The following is an 18342-nucleotide window of genomic DNA, read 5'->3' as shown; positions in this document are numbered from 1 at the left end:
TAATAAAACTACATTCTAGGGTTTTTGTGAAAATTGAATAAGACAAGAGGTGCCCAATTTTCTTAAAAATATCATGCTTGTCAAGTGTGGTGACTCACAAGTTTGAGCATGGGCAATTTGTAACTTAGTGAGACTCTGTCTCAAGGTACAAAACAAAAAGGTCTGGGGATATATGTAGCTCAATGTCAAGGCCCTTGGTTTAATTCATTGCACTACCAAAGAATAATTTCATGCCAAAGCAAGATGCTATTATTTGGAGAGATTTCTGAGACTTCCCAGAAATTCATAAGTGGTCATGAAGTTTGCTTTAGGCTTTGTTGTTACCATACTCATTTCCCCTCTCTTCTTGTCTTTTGCAGAATTATGGAAGTGGGGTGGGTAAACAAAGAGCTAAAATTCTGGATGATCTCCAAAGCCGCATAAAGCCTCTGGAGCTCCCCTGAATACTCTTTGATTTGGAAGCTTGTCTGAGCCTATAACACTCTCATCCTCTTTTACAACCATTTGTTTTGGCATCCTAGTATGTCACAGGACCCACCCAAATCTCTGGTTAATCCTGATATCTACAAAGCTCTCTTGGCAACTGGCACACTGTCCTAGTGACCTTTAGATCTCAAGGCAAACAATCAAATATGGCTGGGGGTGGGGTCCTCAAATTTGAGGTTTAACAGTATATTTTACCAAAATGAGATCCAATGAGTCTTAAGTTTTACAAGTTCTCAATGGTTGAGAATTCCAGTTAGTGAAACTATCTGATTATTTACTGAGCAACTGTCTGTACAAGACTCTTTAGTCAGTACTGTGAGGAAAAGAAATAGTTTTGGAGGCAGATTTGGGCTTAATGTATTTAGAACCCAAGAGATGGCTTGTTTTGTTTTACTGTACTGCAAGCCATCTCTATATTCCCATCCCTAGTAGAGGAAGGGTAAAATAAATGTAAGAATTAGTCATGGAGTGTATTCTCAAGTTTTTCAACTCTTCCCCAAATAGTCCAATTATTTGAGGTTTAAGGTGAGTTGGTTGCCAGTTAATGGAAGTTGGGCTATATTGGCATGCTTTTCTTGTTTCATGGAGGGCTTGTTCAGAGCCTTGAACCAAATATTTGCAAAATGCTTTGAGATTCTCCAATTAAATGTGCCAGTTAGTATTATGATTGTTATTATTATTATTATGAGATGGATATATGTGATGTAAAATAGAAAAGAGTGAATTAATTATCCTTATAAAAGGAGCAAACTTAATTGGAATTTATAAGTTAAACAATTTAGAACTGTTCGAAATGAGAGCTACTGAGAGTGAGACCATACTTAAGATGAATGAGTTGGAATCATCACATTACTTTTCTAAGTCTTAATAAATGCATTATTCTTATGGATTAGAGGAAATGGGAAGAGAGTCAAAAGAGAATTAAAATGACGAGGGAGAAGCATATTCAGAAGGTTTACTAGAAAGAAGGGAGGGTAGAGAGAGGCAAAAAATTGGCTCCTCTAAGATCACCATTTTGGCCTTAGGGTGACCAACTTGCATTTATGCTTCTTTTCTCTTCTCAGACCTATGATTCTTGAAAACCAACTAACTAGGATATAGATGGAATTCTCTTTGGGTTCTTGCCTTACCTATAACTCCTTAAGAGGAAGAAAAGAATTCTGCAGAAATGTAGATTTCTCAAAACAATCAGGAAGTCTTGCATTTAAAAACAAAATTGAACTCCCTGTTTTCTCTTTTTGTTCCCTTTTTTGGGTGCTGTGAAAACTATTGGATGGCAGTGTGTGGAGAAAGGCAGACACTCAAGGCATGTGTGCTAGATAGACAATGGGTTGCCTGATGCCAAAATATCATGATGAAAATTACAACGGTCTTCAATTGAGCATCCAGATATTTGGTTACTATGAAGTCAAACATCCATTATAAGGATAGAACTGTGTGGTAATGGGTAGACAAAACATCTACATAATAGTTTAATATATTCACTTTTTTAAAAATTCTTTTATTGGTACATTTTAGGTATACAACACAATTACATTTCTCATTGGGAACTTGTACCTTTACATGATGCATCTTGGTTCTTATTTTTTCCCCTTTCCTAGCCCTCCCTTCTCCCCCCTCCACCCTTCCCTATTTACAAAGACTTTATTTCCATTTTTTCCATTTCTCAGCATTTTTCCTTTCCCTTCTTTCTTTTCCCCTGCCCCTCCCACTACCCCTACCCTTTTGGACCTTTTCTTCCTATTTTGCATTATCAATTATTCATTTTAATCATTGGTATATTTTAAGTATGCAATATAATGACATTCATTATTGGAAATTTGCAACTTTATATAATCTCTCTTGGTTCCTATTTTTCACCCTTGCCTAGCCCTCCCTTCAACGCCTCCATCCCTCCCTATTTACAAAGATTTTGTTCCTATTTTTCCATTTTCTCATATTAATTCCATTCCCTTCTATCCTTTCCCCTAGCCCTCCCACTTCCTTCCCCTTTGCCCCTTTTCTTCCTATTTCACATTACCTATTATACGTTTTAGTCCTTATTTACACTTTCAGTTTCTCACACCAGAGAAACTATTCGGTATTTACACGTCTGTCCTATTTACTTCACTTAAGAGTATTGCCTCAATGTACATCCACTTAGCTATAAATGTCTCTAATTTCTCATTTTTTATGGCTGAGTAGTACTCCATTTTTTTAAAAAACCCCACATTTTCTTTATCCAGTCTCCAGTTGATGGGCATTTGGGCTGTTTCCAAGTTTTAGCTATCACAAACTGTGCTGCTATGAACATGGGCACACATATTTCACTGTGGTATGATTCTTTTAATTTTGGGGGGAAGATCCCCAGCAGTGGAATAGCTGGGTCAAATGGGACTTCCAGTCCTAGTTCTTTGAGGTATCTCCATGCTGATTTCCACAGTGGTTGCACCAGTCTACACTCCCACCAGCAGTGGAGCAGGGTTCCTCTTTCCCCACAGCCCCACCAGCATTTGTTATTGGTTGATTTCATGATAGCAGCCATTCTTTCTGGAGTGAAGTGGAATCTCAGCGTTGTTTTCATTTGCATCTCTCTAATGACAAGTGAGATTGAACATTTTTTCATGTATTTATTTGCTATTTCTACTTTTTTGTCTGAGAAAAGTCTGTTCATTTCAGATGCCCATTTTCAGATTGGGTCTTTAAATTTGGGAGGTCTGATGTTTTTAAGCTCTTTATAGATTCGAGATAGTAGACCTTTGTCTGAGGAAAAGCAGGTGAAGATTTTTTCCCACATTGTGAGTTGTCTCTTCACACTATTGGTTTCTCTTCTTGTGCACAAACTTTTTAATAAGAAGAGATCCCACTTGTTGATTGTTTGTGCTAGTTCACGGGCAACTGAGGTTTTGTTCATAAAATCTGTTCCTACAAGGATGGCTTCAAGAGTTCTACCTAACCTCTGTTCCAACGGGTTCAGCGTTTCTATTCTAATATTTAGATGTTTAATCCATTTCGATTTTAGTTCAGTGCATGGCGAGAGATATAGGTCTAGTTTTAATCTTTGGCAAGTTGAAGCCCAAGTTTTCCAGCACTATTTATTAAAGAGGTTATCTTTTCTCCAGTGAGGATGTTTAGCTCCTTTATGGAAGATGAGATGGCTGAGTGTGTCTGATGTTGTTTCTGCATCTTCTAATATGTTCCACTGGTCCTCAGGTCTGTTTCTTTGCCAGTGCCATGCTGTTTTTATCACAGTAGCTTTGTAGTAGAGTTGCAGGTTGGGGATTGTGATACCCCTGCCATGTCTCTGTTACCTAGAATTGCTTTTGCTATTCTGGGTCTCTTCTTGTTCCAAATGAATCTTTGGATTGTTTTCTCAAGGTCTATGAAGTATGCTGCTGGGATCTCAATTGGAATTGCATTGAATCTATATAACAATTTTGGAAGTATGGCCATTTTCATTATATCAATCCTTCTTACCCAGGAGCAGGGGATGTCTGTCCATTTTCTGATACCATCTTCAATCTCTCTTTTCAGAGTGCCATAGTTTTCAGAGAAGAGGTCTTTGATTTCTTTCATTAGGTTGATTCCTAGGTATTTCAGTTTTTTGGATCCTATTGTGAAAGGAATTACTTGCCCTATTTCTCTCTCAGTGAGTCAGTCATTCGTGTAGAGGAAAGCTATTGATTTTTTGTGTTGACCTTGTAACCAGCTACTTGACTGAATTTGCATATTAAGTCTAGAAGACTTTTGGTGGAGTTCTTGTGGTCTTCTATATACAGTATCATGTCATCTGCAAATAATGACAATTTGACTTCTTCCTTTCCTATCTTTATTCCTTTTATTTCTTTCTCTTGTCTAATTGCCATGGCTAATGTTTCCAGAACTGAGAGGGGTGATAGTGAACATCCTTGTCTTGTTCCTGATTTTAGTGTGAAGGATTTCAGTTTTTGGCCATTTAGTATGGTATTAGCTGTTGGTTTTTCATAGATGGCTTTTATCAGTTTGAGGTAGAGACCATCTATTCCAATGTTTTGCAGGGTTTTTTTTTTTATCATAAATGCATGTTGGATTTTGTCAAATGCTTTTTCTGCATCTATGGAGATAGTCATATGGTTTCTGTCCTTGGCTCTATTGATATAGTGTATTACATTGATTGATTTGTGTATATTGAACCATCCCTGAATCCCTGGGATGAATCCCACTTGAACAGGGTGTACGATCTTCTTGATGATCTTCTGCATTCTATTTGCCAGTATCTTATTAAGGATTTTTGCATCTATATTCATTAGTGAGATTGGCCTATAATTCTCCTTTTTGGTTGGTTCTTTCTCTACTTTGGGGATCAAGGTGATGCTTGCTTCCAGGAATGAATTTGGGAGTATTGCTTCCCTTTCAATTTCATTGAAGAGTTTAAACAGTAGTGGCAGCAGTTCCTCTCTAAATGTCTTGTAGAATTCAGCAGTGAAGCTGTCAGGGCTTGGGCTTTTCTTAGTTGATAAGATTTTAATTACATTTTCGATTTCATTGATTGATATTGGGTTGTTTAGAATTTTTAGGTCTTCTTTGTTCAACTTTGGTAATTTATATGTACCTAGGAATCTGTCCATTTCTTCTGTGTTTTCCATCTTATTGGCATATAGGTTCTGGAAGTAGGTATTGATGATCCTCTGAATTTCTGTTGGGTCTGTTGTAATTTCACCCTTTTCTTTCCTAATGGCATGGATTTGGGCCTTTTCTTTCCTTTTTCTGACAAGGTTGGCTAAAGGTTTGTCAATTTTGTTGATTCTTCCGAAGAACCAACTCTTGGCTTCATTGATTTTTTTGTATCGTTCTCTTAGTCTCCATTGCATTGATTTCTCCTCTGATCTTTATAATTTCCTCCCTTGTATGAGCTTTGGGTTTGTCCTGCTCTTCTTTTTCTAGAAGCTTGAGGTTCAGCATCAGGTTGTTGAATTGGGCTCGTTCTGTTTTCCTAATATGCGTATTCACTGCTATGAATTTCCCTCATAAGACTGCTTTCATTGTGTCCCACAGATTCCAATATGTTGTATTGTCATTGTCATTTAATTAAAGGAACTGTCTGATTTCTTGTTTAATTTCCCCTGTGACCCATTGGTTATTCAGAATTGTGTTGTTCAATTTCCACCTGTTTATGAAATTTTTTGAGTTTCCTTTGCTATGGATCTCCAATTTCATCACACTATGGTCTGATAATATACAGGGGATAACTTCAATTCCTTTGCACTTCCTTAAACATGTTCGATGTGTGAGTATGTGGTCTATTTTGGAGAATGATCCATGTGCAGCTGAGAAGAATGTGTATTCTGATTTTGTGGGGTGGAAGACTCTGTAAACATCTGTTAAGTTCACTTGTTCAAGAGTTCAATTGAGTTCTAGTATTTCATTCCTTTTTTTTAGTCTAGTTGATCTATCTATTTGTGACAGTGGGGTGTTGAGGTCCCCCACTACAATTGTATTAGTGCATATATGACTTTTGATGTCTGTCAGTATTTGTTTTATATAGTTGGGCACACTAGTGTTTGGCACATAGGTATTTATGATTGTCATCTCTTCCTCTTGGATTCTTCCCTTTACAAGGATGGAGTGTCCTTCTTCATCTCTCTTAATCAGTGTTGGTTTAAAATCTACTTGATCTGCAAAGAGGATAGCTACTCCTTCTTTTTTTGGGGTTCCTGTCCCATGGAGTATTGTTTTCCACTCATTAACTTTCAGTCTATGAGTTTCCTTTTCAATTAAGTGTGTTTCTTGTATGCAGCATATTGTTGGATTTTGCTTCTTGACCCATTCTGCCAGTCTATTTCTTTTGATTGGTGAATTGAGACCATTAACATTGATGGTTATAACTGAAATATATTGACTTGTCATTGCCATGACTTTTTCTTTTTGTTGGGTTCTCCCCCTTTACATTTAATTTCTTGTCATGCCAGATAGGTTCATTCTGCTTTGCTTCCTGGCATTGTGTTCCTCAATGTCTGTTCCTAGGCTATTTTTGTAAAATTCTTTGCAGTGCTGGTTTGATATTCACGAAGTTCCTAAGGTGCTCTTTGTCATGAAAGTATCTTATTTCTCCATCAATTTTGAAAGATAGTTTTGCAGGGTACATCAATCTGGGTTGGAGGCTGTTTTCTTTGAGGGCTTGGAATATGTCACTCCAAGCTCTTCTTGCCTTGAGGGTTTGTGTTGAGAAGTCTGCTGTGATTCTGATGGGCTTTCCTTTGTATGTGATTTGTTTCTTTTCTCTGACTGCTTGTAGAACTTTGTTCTTCTGTTGAGTTTCTGGAATCTTATCAATTATATGCATATGTGTAGATTTTTTTGATCAAGGCTATTTGGAGTCCTATATGCCTCGCTTATCTGTATGTCAGGTTCTTTTCCCCTGCTTGGGAAGTTTTCTGCCATTACTTCTGTGAAGAGTTTTTTTTATGTCGTCTGCACTCTGTTCTGTTTCTTCATTGACTCCAATCAGTCTTATGTTATTCTTCTTTGCATCGTCTAGCTGCTGCTGGATTGATTTTTCATGGCCCCTTATAGTTTTGAAGCAATTTTTCTTTTCATGGTCACTAATTGCAAGCTTACCTCATATATCTGAAATTCTGTCCTCACATTGGCTCATTCTGCTGTGTAGACTTTCAGTGGAGTTTTTCATGTCCTGGAAATCCATTTGCATCTGTTTTACAGATTCCATTTGTTTCCTATGTTGGGATTCCATCATGTTCCTCAGCTCCTCTCTGGATTTATTAATCATTTCTTGCACTAGGAGCACAATCTCTGCTGTTATCTGAGAAATTAGTTCTGATTTCATTTTTTCCAGATTCCCTTTTGTTGCCAGTTCAGTGGGTCCAGGTGGTTGAGTATCAGTGTTCCATCTCATTTCCCTTTGGGGTTGCTGTAGGTGATCTGGAAGTCTGGTTTTGAGACTTATTTATGTGTTTTCTCATTTTGACTGGGGGGGCAGGAGGGTGCTGTTCGCGCCTACACAGCTCACCTCCTCTGAGCTGGGAGAGTTGGGACAGGTTCTGGGAGCGGATGTAGGGATTGTGGCCAGGAAGCCCCTTCCTCTGGGCTCGGAGTGGCAGGACAGAAGGGGGCCCAAAAGCCCTTTCCTCTGGGCTGGGAGCAGCAAAAGGGATGGTTGCCATGAAGCCCCTTCCTCTGGACCAGGAGCAGTGGGACGGCGGTTCAGAAGGCCCTATCTCTGGGCCGGGAGCGGTGGGAGGGATGGTGGCTGGGAAACCCCTTCCTTTGGACCAGGAGCAGTGGGACAGAACCTCAGAAGCCTCTACCTCTGGGCTGGGAGCAGCGGGATGGATGATAGCCCAGAAGTCCCTTCTTCTGGGCTGGGAGCGGCAGGATGGATGGCAGCCCCAATGCCCTTTCCTCTGGGCTAGGAGTGCCGGGAGGTATGGTGGCCTGGAGGCCCGTTCCTCTGGAACAGGAGCAGTGGGACTGCAGCTCAGAAGCCCCTACCTCTGGGCCAGAAGTGACGGGATGAATGGCAGCCCGGAAGCCCCTCATAGTATTCACTTTTAATCTGGCTTCTCTGGCATTCTACAGAGCTTGCCTGAGCCTCAGGTACATATGATGAGGAAGCTTTGTGGAAAGGAAGATTCCAGGGAATAGTGACAAAGGGAAAATTCTAAGCAAGTTTTAAGCCAGACTGAGGGCTTATAGGCTACTAAACAGAGGGACCTCTCTAGAAAAATTTGTTGTAGAGTGGTTAAGGTTTTCTATATTTTCTATAATTGGGCAAAGGCACAGAGGGGACCTTCTGGCTGGTGGGAAAAAAAAAGCTTCACAAAGTCCCTACCTGTGCCTCCACCAGTGGGAAAAGATGGATAAGTGGAATTCACAATTAATCAGAGTCTTCCTATGCCCTTCTCTGCCACACTCTCTTCACTACCTTTATTGGTGTCTCCCTGCCCTGCAGGCAATTGGGTCATGGCCTGCAACCAGCAGAGATTGCAGCATTCCAAAGAAGCAAAGCAGAAAGGCAATTGGTGAGAAACAAGCCATAAGGTAATGGCCAGCAGGAAAACAGAGCACAGGAGCTTGCACATTTTTCAAAGCTGGGCCTCCCTTTGGCATGTGTGCCAGTCTCAGCCTTTACTCTGATGGCAGAATGTGACAGAGCTGGTGAACTTCCAAGCTTCACTGAGTTGGACAAAAACCTTGTTGTGGGAAGGCCTGTTGCAGCAAAAGGAATACTTGAGGGGTTGACTTCCCTGGCCAGAGAGACCCTTGCCTTCTCTACTGATAACATATTTGAATACTAACAAGGCTGGCCTTGTTACTCAGTTATCAGTCAGCTGCACCTGTCTCTTTCATTGGTGAGCACGTAGGCCACATGGTGAACCACTTAAGGTCTTTAGAAACTTACATCTAAATCAGCAACACTGCAATATTGCTACTACCTCCTCTTCCTGGGATCTATTTACACAATCATCTTGATGGGGATTCTTATGTTATTTCCACTTGAGGCACTTTCTGATCCCTTCCAAGACTGGGACTGCCAACCAAAATAGACTGGCTATTATTTGAATACTTGGCTTGGATTCAGGACGATTTTCCCCATTCTTCCTCCCTTACTAGGATGAATGATTCTGAAGCAGCAACACCAAGCAAATTATCAATTAATCTCACCAAGTATTTATCTCTGAGAAATCTATTACTTTCTTGTGCTCCGCTTAGCACCTCTTCTTTTCTTTACCTTGATTACTTATTCTCTTTTTTCTTGGAGATTCTGACCCTAAAGACCATTGCTCCCTCCATATATCCTTGGAAGTCACAAGATTCTAAAATAAACATTAGGGCTTCCCCACGCATTCCTACTACTTTGTTCTCTAGCATGCTCCAGAATAATCACAATTCTAGCAGCAACTACCGAAGGCATCCACACATTTCCTATTCTCCCTCTAGTCTCTGTCGACTTTGTCAACTTTCTGTGTTGTTTTTCTCTTAAGAAAACCCCACTACATCTTCACTTTCTGCAATGATCACGGGTACCCTGTGCTAGTCATAAACATTTCTGCTTTAGAAAATCTTCTGTATTGAGCAAACAGCTCATCTACAGTCTTCTACATCATCTGCTTACTTCTTGCCAGGTCTGGCATCTGGCTCTGTTCTTTCCTGCTCACCAAAAGAAGCAGAGAAGCAGCTGGGGCACACAGTCATCCAATTCCTAGAAACTTTCTTTCCTATGAGTAAGGACACACAAGGACACCTTCAGTTACAGATATAGTCTACTGTTCTCTCTCTCTCTCTTTCTCTCTCTTTCTCTCTCTCTCTCTCTCTCTCTCTCTCTCTCTCTGCAGGAAGATGTTTGGAAGCTCTTGAAAACTCTTTGACAGACTGCTGTAGATATTGGAGGTGCTGTATAAGAAGCTATCCATTCCTAAAAATGTGCTGGAGTTTACAGCAGAATATACTGCAGCTGACTCCCAGAGGCTGGCTGTGTGCTTAGTAGTACTTTCCTGGCATGCAAATGAATGTAGCTTAGGCCACTTATAAACTTATCCATCGGGATCACCTTGACAGAAAGCCAGCTTCTGAGAACTGTGCTAATAGGAAACATTGAAACCACTGGCCCAAGAGGGAACTGAATCTCTGATTCTGACCTCATTATTACTTGTGCTTTAAATTAGCAGGCTAATTGACCACAATGGCCTTGGTGGCCTGTGTAAATCACAAAAATATCCAAGAAGGATAGCCTTGGAAAATTTCAGAAGGCTTAACCTAACTCCAAAAGCTCTTGGACACCTCATTTATCTCTTTATTCTTGTCACTCAGCACCACCACCTATTCCAGATTTCCAACTTTCTGTGAATTTACAGGCCTATTTTTACTAAGATGGGGCCAACTTACAAAAGACTCATAGTATCTATGAAGGCCTCTGAGGTATTGCTGCTATCTTGAGTGATATTGGGGGAAAACTGAAACCTTTAGTGTCCTATCATGTTAGACAGGGGAAAGAAAACATGTTGTGAAAGAAGGCACAGATTTGGTGAACTGATTACAGGGCCTGCCTCTCAGGCAGAGCCTGCTGTTGGCCTAGTAGCTCTTATTTCATGTCTCTAAATAGCCATCACTTCTCAAACATGTATTTCACTTCATCTATTTATTTTTCATAAATTTCACCAACTGTGGTTAATTTGAGGCTGATAAGTCACCTCTTTTAATCATAAATATTCTTTTTGGAGGATAAGAAATGTCTAATCACCCATATCACAATGAAGGTGAACTAAGCTAGCTAGTCAGGAGGACTTGTGAGTTTCATTTTTATTAGGACAAGAAGAAATGAAGAATTTGGCACTTTTGCGGAACGGAGAGTCACGGTGGTAGATTTGAGAGAACATATGAGCAATCGATCCCTGGGAGATCAGAGAACGGGAAAATAAGTACTATGGTGGAAAAGTCAATTTAGATTCTACTTCTTATGTGGTTTGTGTCCTTTGAATATACAGAATGAGTAGAAAGCACACTTTTCCTTCTGCTCTCAGGACCCAAGATCCTCACCAAAACTCTGAGTTAAATCAGAGGATGTGAACCCTTAAGAATAGTAGTGAACCACCTCCAAGTTTAGTCATTCCAAAATAGCAGGCTCAACTTGGAACTATGATAAGGTCTCTATTTTCACGGAAAAAAAGCAGGAGGCAGGTTGTTTTCTTTTTCACTTTATTTCATTTCATTCAAATACTTACAGAAAGTACTTGGTGAGCATAATTTATATCTTAGATACTAGGAGATTTGTGCCAGGAAAGAAATCTTCCAGCAAATGTACATTTGAATCCCAGACCACAGTGACCACAGTTGGTTGGAAGGCAGAGGGAATAGGGGGAGGAAAATAATCTGGCTAATCATGTTGTTTGGGTAACTGAAGAATAAGAAGTATTTTCATTGTTTTTTATTGTGTATTGCTCAAAATCTTTCCAAAACTATCATGGTCTCTTTTTCCATCTAATTGAAGAGAATCTGGGCAATGTAATTGAATTGTCCTTGCTAGGTGAGTTCCTCACTGGGCTTTCAGAGCCATATTCTGAACATGATAGAATAAATATAGGAGAAATTGTCAGGGTAAAGGATATAGAACTCATAGATCCAACTGAAATATTCTCTTAATAGTTTGGATTTTCCTTCTCTTGTCTTGCCCACCTTGCCTTTCAACCCATGACCCCTGTCCCTAAAACGAATCCCTTTTAACATTTGTTTTTACTTTTTCTTTAGCTTTCCAGATTTCACTTTCAAGGGGTTACTGGCAGTAGCTTGCCACAGTCACATGGACCAAAGCAATAAGACTTAAGTCATAGGCATGTTTAAAATAGTTGTTAAACAAGTTTTTCTTCCCTTTCATTATGAAATAATCTCTTTATTAAAACACCTGAACCCAAATATATACATATATATATATACATATATATATATACACATATATATATGTAAAAGCAGTTAATTATTTCATAGCAACCTTTTTAAACAAAAGAAAAATGCTTAAAGTATAATTTGTTACCTTTCTCACTACTATTTAATTTTCCCATTATTGACTCCCTCTGAATCTGAGCTTAGAGAAAAAAGCACTTCCTGGTAGTTTCTCTCAGTCTTCAGAGTACACTTGTATTACTCTCTCTTAACTTCTCAGACTCAGGTGCTCTATTTACTATGCCAATGCTGTTCAAGAGGTTGCAGAAAAGCTGACATTGCTTTTCAACTTTCTTAAGCTGAGTTTTTAGTTCATTTTTGATATCTGGTAGAGAAGATGGAGATCTAAAGCATTATCCTTGAAGACATGGTGGTGCATACTTATAATCCCAGCTATTTATTCAGGAGGTTAAGGTAGGAGGATCCTGAGCTCTATGCCAGCCTGAATAACTTAAAGGGAAAGAGAGAGAGAGAGAGAGAGAGAGAGAGAGAGAGAGAGAGAGAGAGAGAGAGAGAGACAATATTCTACTTATGTAAAAGACTCAGCCAAAAGCTGAGCTTTTAAGACTTAACTTCTAGAGAGAGGCACAAACCTAAGAAACAGGGCCTTCACTTCCTCCAGAGGAGGTAGCATTACCCTCTAGTATGAATAGGGAAGGATCATTGTAGGTGAGGGAGTGTAATTGTGTCCATAGCTACAAGGCTCCATGGATCAGGATTCTCCAAGATGGTCCAGTTCTTTAGAGCTAGGAGCTATAACCCCAGGTTTGGGCCTGCAAAGAAACACTGCCCAACTAGGATATTTATTGAGCAATGAGATTAATCTCTAGGCATGTATTTGATCTTATCGCTTATTCCCCTCCTTCTTATTTCATCCTGGTAGTCCAGCATGTAAACCAACCTTATCATGTTTAGCCTGCTAATCCTGTCTTGTTCATGATTACATCTTGTTTGGATGATTTTTCTTGGACCATTATGTAAAACTGGTCCATCCATTCTTGGATTCTTTTTCATTAATGCCTTCTTTATTGACCAAAACTAAGCTTTCTTCAGTTTGCTGTGGTGTTTTAATAATTTGAGAATAAGAAAAACTCATTTGATTTAATTAGTGGAGTATAGCCTGATTCTTACATACAACTAATTATTTCTCTCTCAGTCTGATGCTACTAGCACAGTGAATTGAGTTGTCTTTGTACCTGTTTTCTTAAGTGGCTTATATCCCTTCTATAAGACAAAATATTTAGAAACAATTTAAACAGTTTTCAAACAAAGATTTAATTTCATCATATCCCTTATATTTTCATCATATCCCTTATATTTTCTTGTAATTTACCTCTCTCAAAATGAATTACTGGAAAAAGAAACTCAAATGCTAATGAACTGCAAGTTGGGTTCTGTTTATTTGAGATTTTACTATAATTTGCAAACATAATTTAATATGGTGGGCATCCCAAGAGGGTTAAATCCTTTAGATTTTTTCCCTCCAGATCTCAACAGAAATATGTTTGTTACAAAAAGTTTAGAAAACACAAAAAGGCACAAAAGAAGTTAGAATTACTCAAAGTTTCTTTAGATTCTTTATTCTATTTTATCCTTCTTTGGGTTTACTTCATAGATTATTTTGTGTTATTATATCATGTAACTAGACAAAGAATATATTAAGTCAGCTGATTCTCAAATTAATCTATTTTGCTTTTATTTTATTGTTTGCAATATTGCTCATATTTTTGTTGGCAGAGGTTGAATCTGTTTAGATTGAGAGCAGCTTTCAGTGATCCACTTGCTCATTTCATGTAGCATAGCAAAGCAGAAGGAGACAGCAGATGTTTACCTACCATATAGACAGAGGATCAAAACTTCGTTTACTGCATAAAGCTACTCTATCAAGAAATATTGTACCAAAGACTCCTGTTCTGCCTACCTTGTCCTAGACTACATATTAACAAATTTATTATCAAACTACTCATCATCATATTTTTTCCTTAATCTAAAAAGAATCAACTTACAAAGAGTAGGAGTTGGAAAACGCCAAGCAATAAGACGTTATGCACTAGATGGTCACAACTATGTGATATTAAACAATTGATTGTAACAAACTTTCAGTTAAATCAAATAAGCATTAATTAGCCGAAAGCCCACAATGATTTGACCATTTCACTTTAACTTCTTCTCCAGCCAAAGCTGGGATATCCAACCAAGGATATTTTCCATCTGGGTGATTGAAAATAATGGAGTCTGTGCAATAGAATTCCCTCAGTCTTCTTTGGTCCATGCCTTCTCAGGTCAAGCTGATTGATAAGTAGACCAAAGACATAGACACAAATTACCTTTTACAAGACATGACATGTCTGTTATTTTTATGTTGTTTGGGTTTCCCCTAACATGTTTTGTAAAAACCCTTTCATCATACCTCTTTTCCAATTTGGATTTTGTGTAGGACATTAATGGATCTCTTTCAAAGAGAAACTGAGAACAAAGGTGATGATAAATCTGTATACTCTCTTTAACTCACTGCAAACAGTGTGACTCTAGATGTCACTAAGAATTTGTCAAATGTTACTAATCCCAAGCAAATTAATAAACATATATAATTATGGAGTTCCCAGAGCCTCAGCTTTAAGAGACTATCAACTCCATCACAGTATGGGAGAGAATATTGGGTGCAGAAAGGAGAAGCCATCTTCTAAGGTCATTATCTAGTTAATAGATGGGCAACTGCTTTTACTGAGTCAAAAAGAGTTCTGAGTTACCAACGACAATCCCTGACCTTTAGGAACACTTTTTAAAGATCCTGTGGTAAGATCCCTAACTCTTTATCATGAAGATGGGATCTTATTCATAGCCATACAAGTTCCTAAATTGATTTGGCCCAGTGGATTAACAGTAAACCTTCAATTTTGCTAGTCTTATGAATTCATTCATAGTTTATAGCACATGGCCTCAGTCCTATAGAGATAAACTCCAAGAAAACTTGAGGAGATGACTGGCCTTAGAGAACATCAGCAATATTTTCAATTTGTTCATCAGCCAAATGGTAGTTCCATATGTAGTGAGGGAAGTCAGAGGAGAACTAAGCCTGCAAATGCCAAAGCAAGATAAGACCTGAGTCTGATTACTACATCTTGATGCCATTTTTTTCCTCTAGAGCCATGAAATATCCTACGTTGTGGGTAAAATTGTGTATCCAGTGAGTATAGGTTGGCCAGAGAAGGATTTTCCCCCTGTGTTCACTGACCCCAACTGCCTCAACTTCTCATGACCATGAATTTCTAGAATGAGAAGTCTAAGGAAAAGCAATTGCTCCAAGTAGAATTAGCAATCAAAAGAAAACATCTATGGAACTAGTTGATGAAGCTAGATTCTTTACAAGTAACTTAACATTGGGAGTCTTTGGTGTGGTTCAGAATCAAGACCAGAGTGTTCTTTTGTACATTTCTTGGTCCAGGAACAATCTAGAGAGTGAGTTTGTAAGTATGGTTATAAATCTGTAGAACCTGCTTCATTGGTAATATTTGGGGAGACTTAGTTCCTGACCACACAGGGCAAACTTTAACACGAAATATTCTTATTTATGCCTACAATTTGAAAGTACAACACTAAGTGTATTGCAAGATAGTTATGTGACTCCAGAGAAGTATTTTCCGCTTAGTGTGAATATCTGTCTGTATTTCAATATATTTCTCTGAGATTAAAATTCAAACCTTGTCATGTTCCACCTCCAAAAATGTCATTTCCTCTATTTTATAACTTCCTTATGTTCCAACCTAGTTTTCCATAACTTCCTCCTTACAGTTTATTCTCTAGCCTACACCTATTCCTCACTCTTTCCCTAGACTTTCTTCTAATTTAATGCCTTTTTTCAAACTGTTCCTTTTATCTGAATTTTTTTCTCTGCCTCTCACCACCACATATCCAAATTCTACCTATTGTTCAAAGTCTAGTCAAGTATCACTTCCTCAATAAAGCTTTCCTTACTATTTCTAATTATATTCCCTAATTTCTGAATTCCTAAAATAATTTTACCTGTATTTCTTTAATGTTTATATGATACTAATTTGTTTTGTAGCTGTTTGTATGCTTGCTTTGTTATCCCTACTGTACTTTAATCTATAAAACAAATGTTATAAGCAGGAGCCATGACTGGTTCATTTTTGTACTCTATCTAGTGCCTGATACATTTAAGAGGCACTCAAGCTTTTTAATAAGAAGAGATCCCACTTGTTGATTGTTTGTGCTAGTTCATGGGCAACTGAAGTTTTGTTCATAAAATCTTTTCCTACAATGATGTCTTCAAGAGTTCTACCTAATCTCTGTTCCAACTGATTCAGAGTTTCTACTTTAATATTTAGATCTTTAATCCATTTTGATTTTAGTTTAGTGCATAGTGAGAGATATAGGTCTAGTTTTAATCTTTGGCGAGTTGAAGCCCAATTTTTCCAGCACCATTTATTAAAGAGGCTATCTTTCCTCCAGTGAGAGTATTTGGCTCCTTTATCGAAGATGAGAGGGCTGAGTGGGTCTGGCATTGTTTCTGCATCTTCTAATCTGTTCCATTGGTCCTCAGGTCTGTTTCTTTGCCAGTACCATGCTGTTTTTATCACAGGAGCTTTGTAGTATAGTTGTAGGTTGGGGATTGTGATACCCCCTGCCATGTCTCTGTTACCTAGAATTACTTTTGATATTCTGGGTTTCTTCTTGTACCAGATGAATTTTTGGATTGTTTTCTCCAGGTGTGTGAAGTCTGCTGCTGGGATCTCAATTGGAATTGCATTAAATCTATATAGCAGTTTTGGAAGTATGGCCATTTTCACTATATTAATCCTTCCTCCCCAGGAGCAGGGGATGTCTGTCCATTTTCTGATATCATCTTCAATCTCCCTTTTCAGAGTGCCATAGTTTTCAGAGAAGAGGTCTTTGATTTCTTTTGTTATGTTGATTCCTGGGTATTTCAGTTTTTTGGATGCTATTGTGAAAGGAATTATTTGCCCTATTTCTCTCTCAGTGAGTCTGTCATTCGTGTAGAGGAAAGCTATTGATTTTTGTGTGTTGACCTTGTAACCAGCTACTTGATTGAATTTGGTTATTAAGTCTAGAAGACTTTTGGTGGAGTTCTTGTGGTCTTCTATATACAGTATCATGTCATCTGCAAATAATGACAATTTGACTTCTTCATTTCCTATCTTTATTCCTTTTATTTCTTCTTTTCTAATTGCCATGGCTAATGTTTCCAGAACTATATTGAACAAGAGTGGTGATAGTGGACATCCTTGTCTTGTTCCTGATTTTAGCGTGAAGGATTTCAGTTTTTGACCATTTAGTATGATATTGGCTGTTGGTTTTTCATAGAAGGCTTCTATCAGTTTGAGGTAGAGACCATCTATTCCAATTTTTTGTAGGGTTTTTATCATAAATGCATGTTGGATTTTGTCAAATGCTTTTTCTGCATCTATGGAGATAATCATATGGTTTTTTTCCTTGGCTCTATTGATATAGTGTATTACATTGATTGATTTTCATATATTGAACCATCCCTGCATCCCTGGGATGAATCCCACTTGATCAGGGTGTGCGATCTTCTTGATGATCTTCTGCATTGTGTTTGTCAGTATCTTACTAAGGATTTTTGCATCTGTGTTCATTAGTGAGATTGGCCTATAGTTCTCCTTTTCTAAAAAGCTTCTGCACAGAAAGAGAAACCACCAGCAGTGTGAAGAGACAACCCACAATGTGGGAAAAAAATCTTCACCTGCTCCTCTTCAGACAAAGGTCTACTATCTCGAATCTATAAAGAACTTAAAAAGATCAGATCTCCCAAATTTAAAGACCCAATCTGAAAATGGGCATCTGAAATGAACAGACTTTTCTCAGACAAAGAAGAAGAGATAGCAAATAAATACATGAAAAAATGTTCAATATCACTGGTCATTTGAGAGATGCAAATGAAAACAATGCTGAGATTCCACCTCACTCCAGAAAGAATGGCTGCTATCATGAAATCAACCAAAAACAAATGCTGGCAGGGCTGTGGGGAAAGAGGAACCCTGCTCCACTGCTGGTGGGAGTGTAGACTGGTGCAAGCACTGTGGAAATCAGTATAGAGATACCTCAAAGAACTAGGACTGGAAGTCCCATTTGACCCCACTATTCCCCTGCTGGGGATCTTCCCCAAAGAATTAAAGGAATCATATCACAGTGCTATATGTGCACCCATGTTCATAGCAGCACAGTTTGTGATAGCTAAAACTTGGAAACAGCCCAAATGCCCATCAACTGGAGACTGGATAAAGAAAATGTGGGTTTTTTTTTAATAAAATGGAGTACTACTCAGCCATAAAAAATGAGAAATTAGAGACATTTATAGCCAAGTGGATGCACATTGAGATGATACTCTTAAGTGAAATAAATAGGACATACTTGTATAAATTCCAAATAGTTTCTCTGGTG

General features: G+C 38.4%; 1 protein-coding gene across 1 annotated transcript in view; it reads left to right on the top strand.

Moving 5' to 3' along the window:
- Nucleotides 1–8501, top strand: part of Gucy2f (guanylate cyclase 2F, retinal) — a 200258-nt gene extending 191757 nt beyond the window's left edge. The window contains 3 exon segments of the mRNA XM_087196753.1: nt 8231–8267; nt 8269–8320; nt 8413–8501. Of these exon segments, the coding sequence (XP_087052879.1) occupies nt 8231–8267; nt 8269–8320; nt 8413–8501 (178 nt within the window).
- Nucleotides 8502–18342: the final 9841 nt, after the last annotated feature.

Source organism: Heterocephalus glaber, unplaced genomic scaffold, assembly GCF_053883595.1.
Source record: "Heterocephalus glaber isolate CG9 unplaced genomic scaffold, H.glaber_assembly_v1.0 deba00001613, whole genome shotgun sequence".
Taxonomy (NCBI): domain Eukaryota; kingdom Metazoa; phylum Chordata; class Mammalia; order Rodentia; family Bathyergidae; genus Heterocephalus; species Heterocephalus glaber.
Note: the sequence above shows the minus strand (reverse complement) of the source record. Positions and strands in the feature narration are given on the sequence as shown.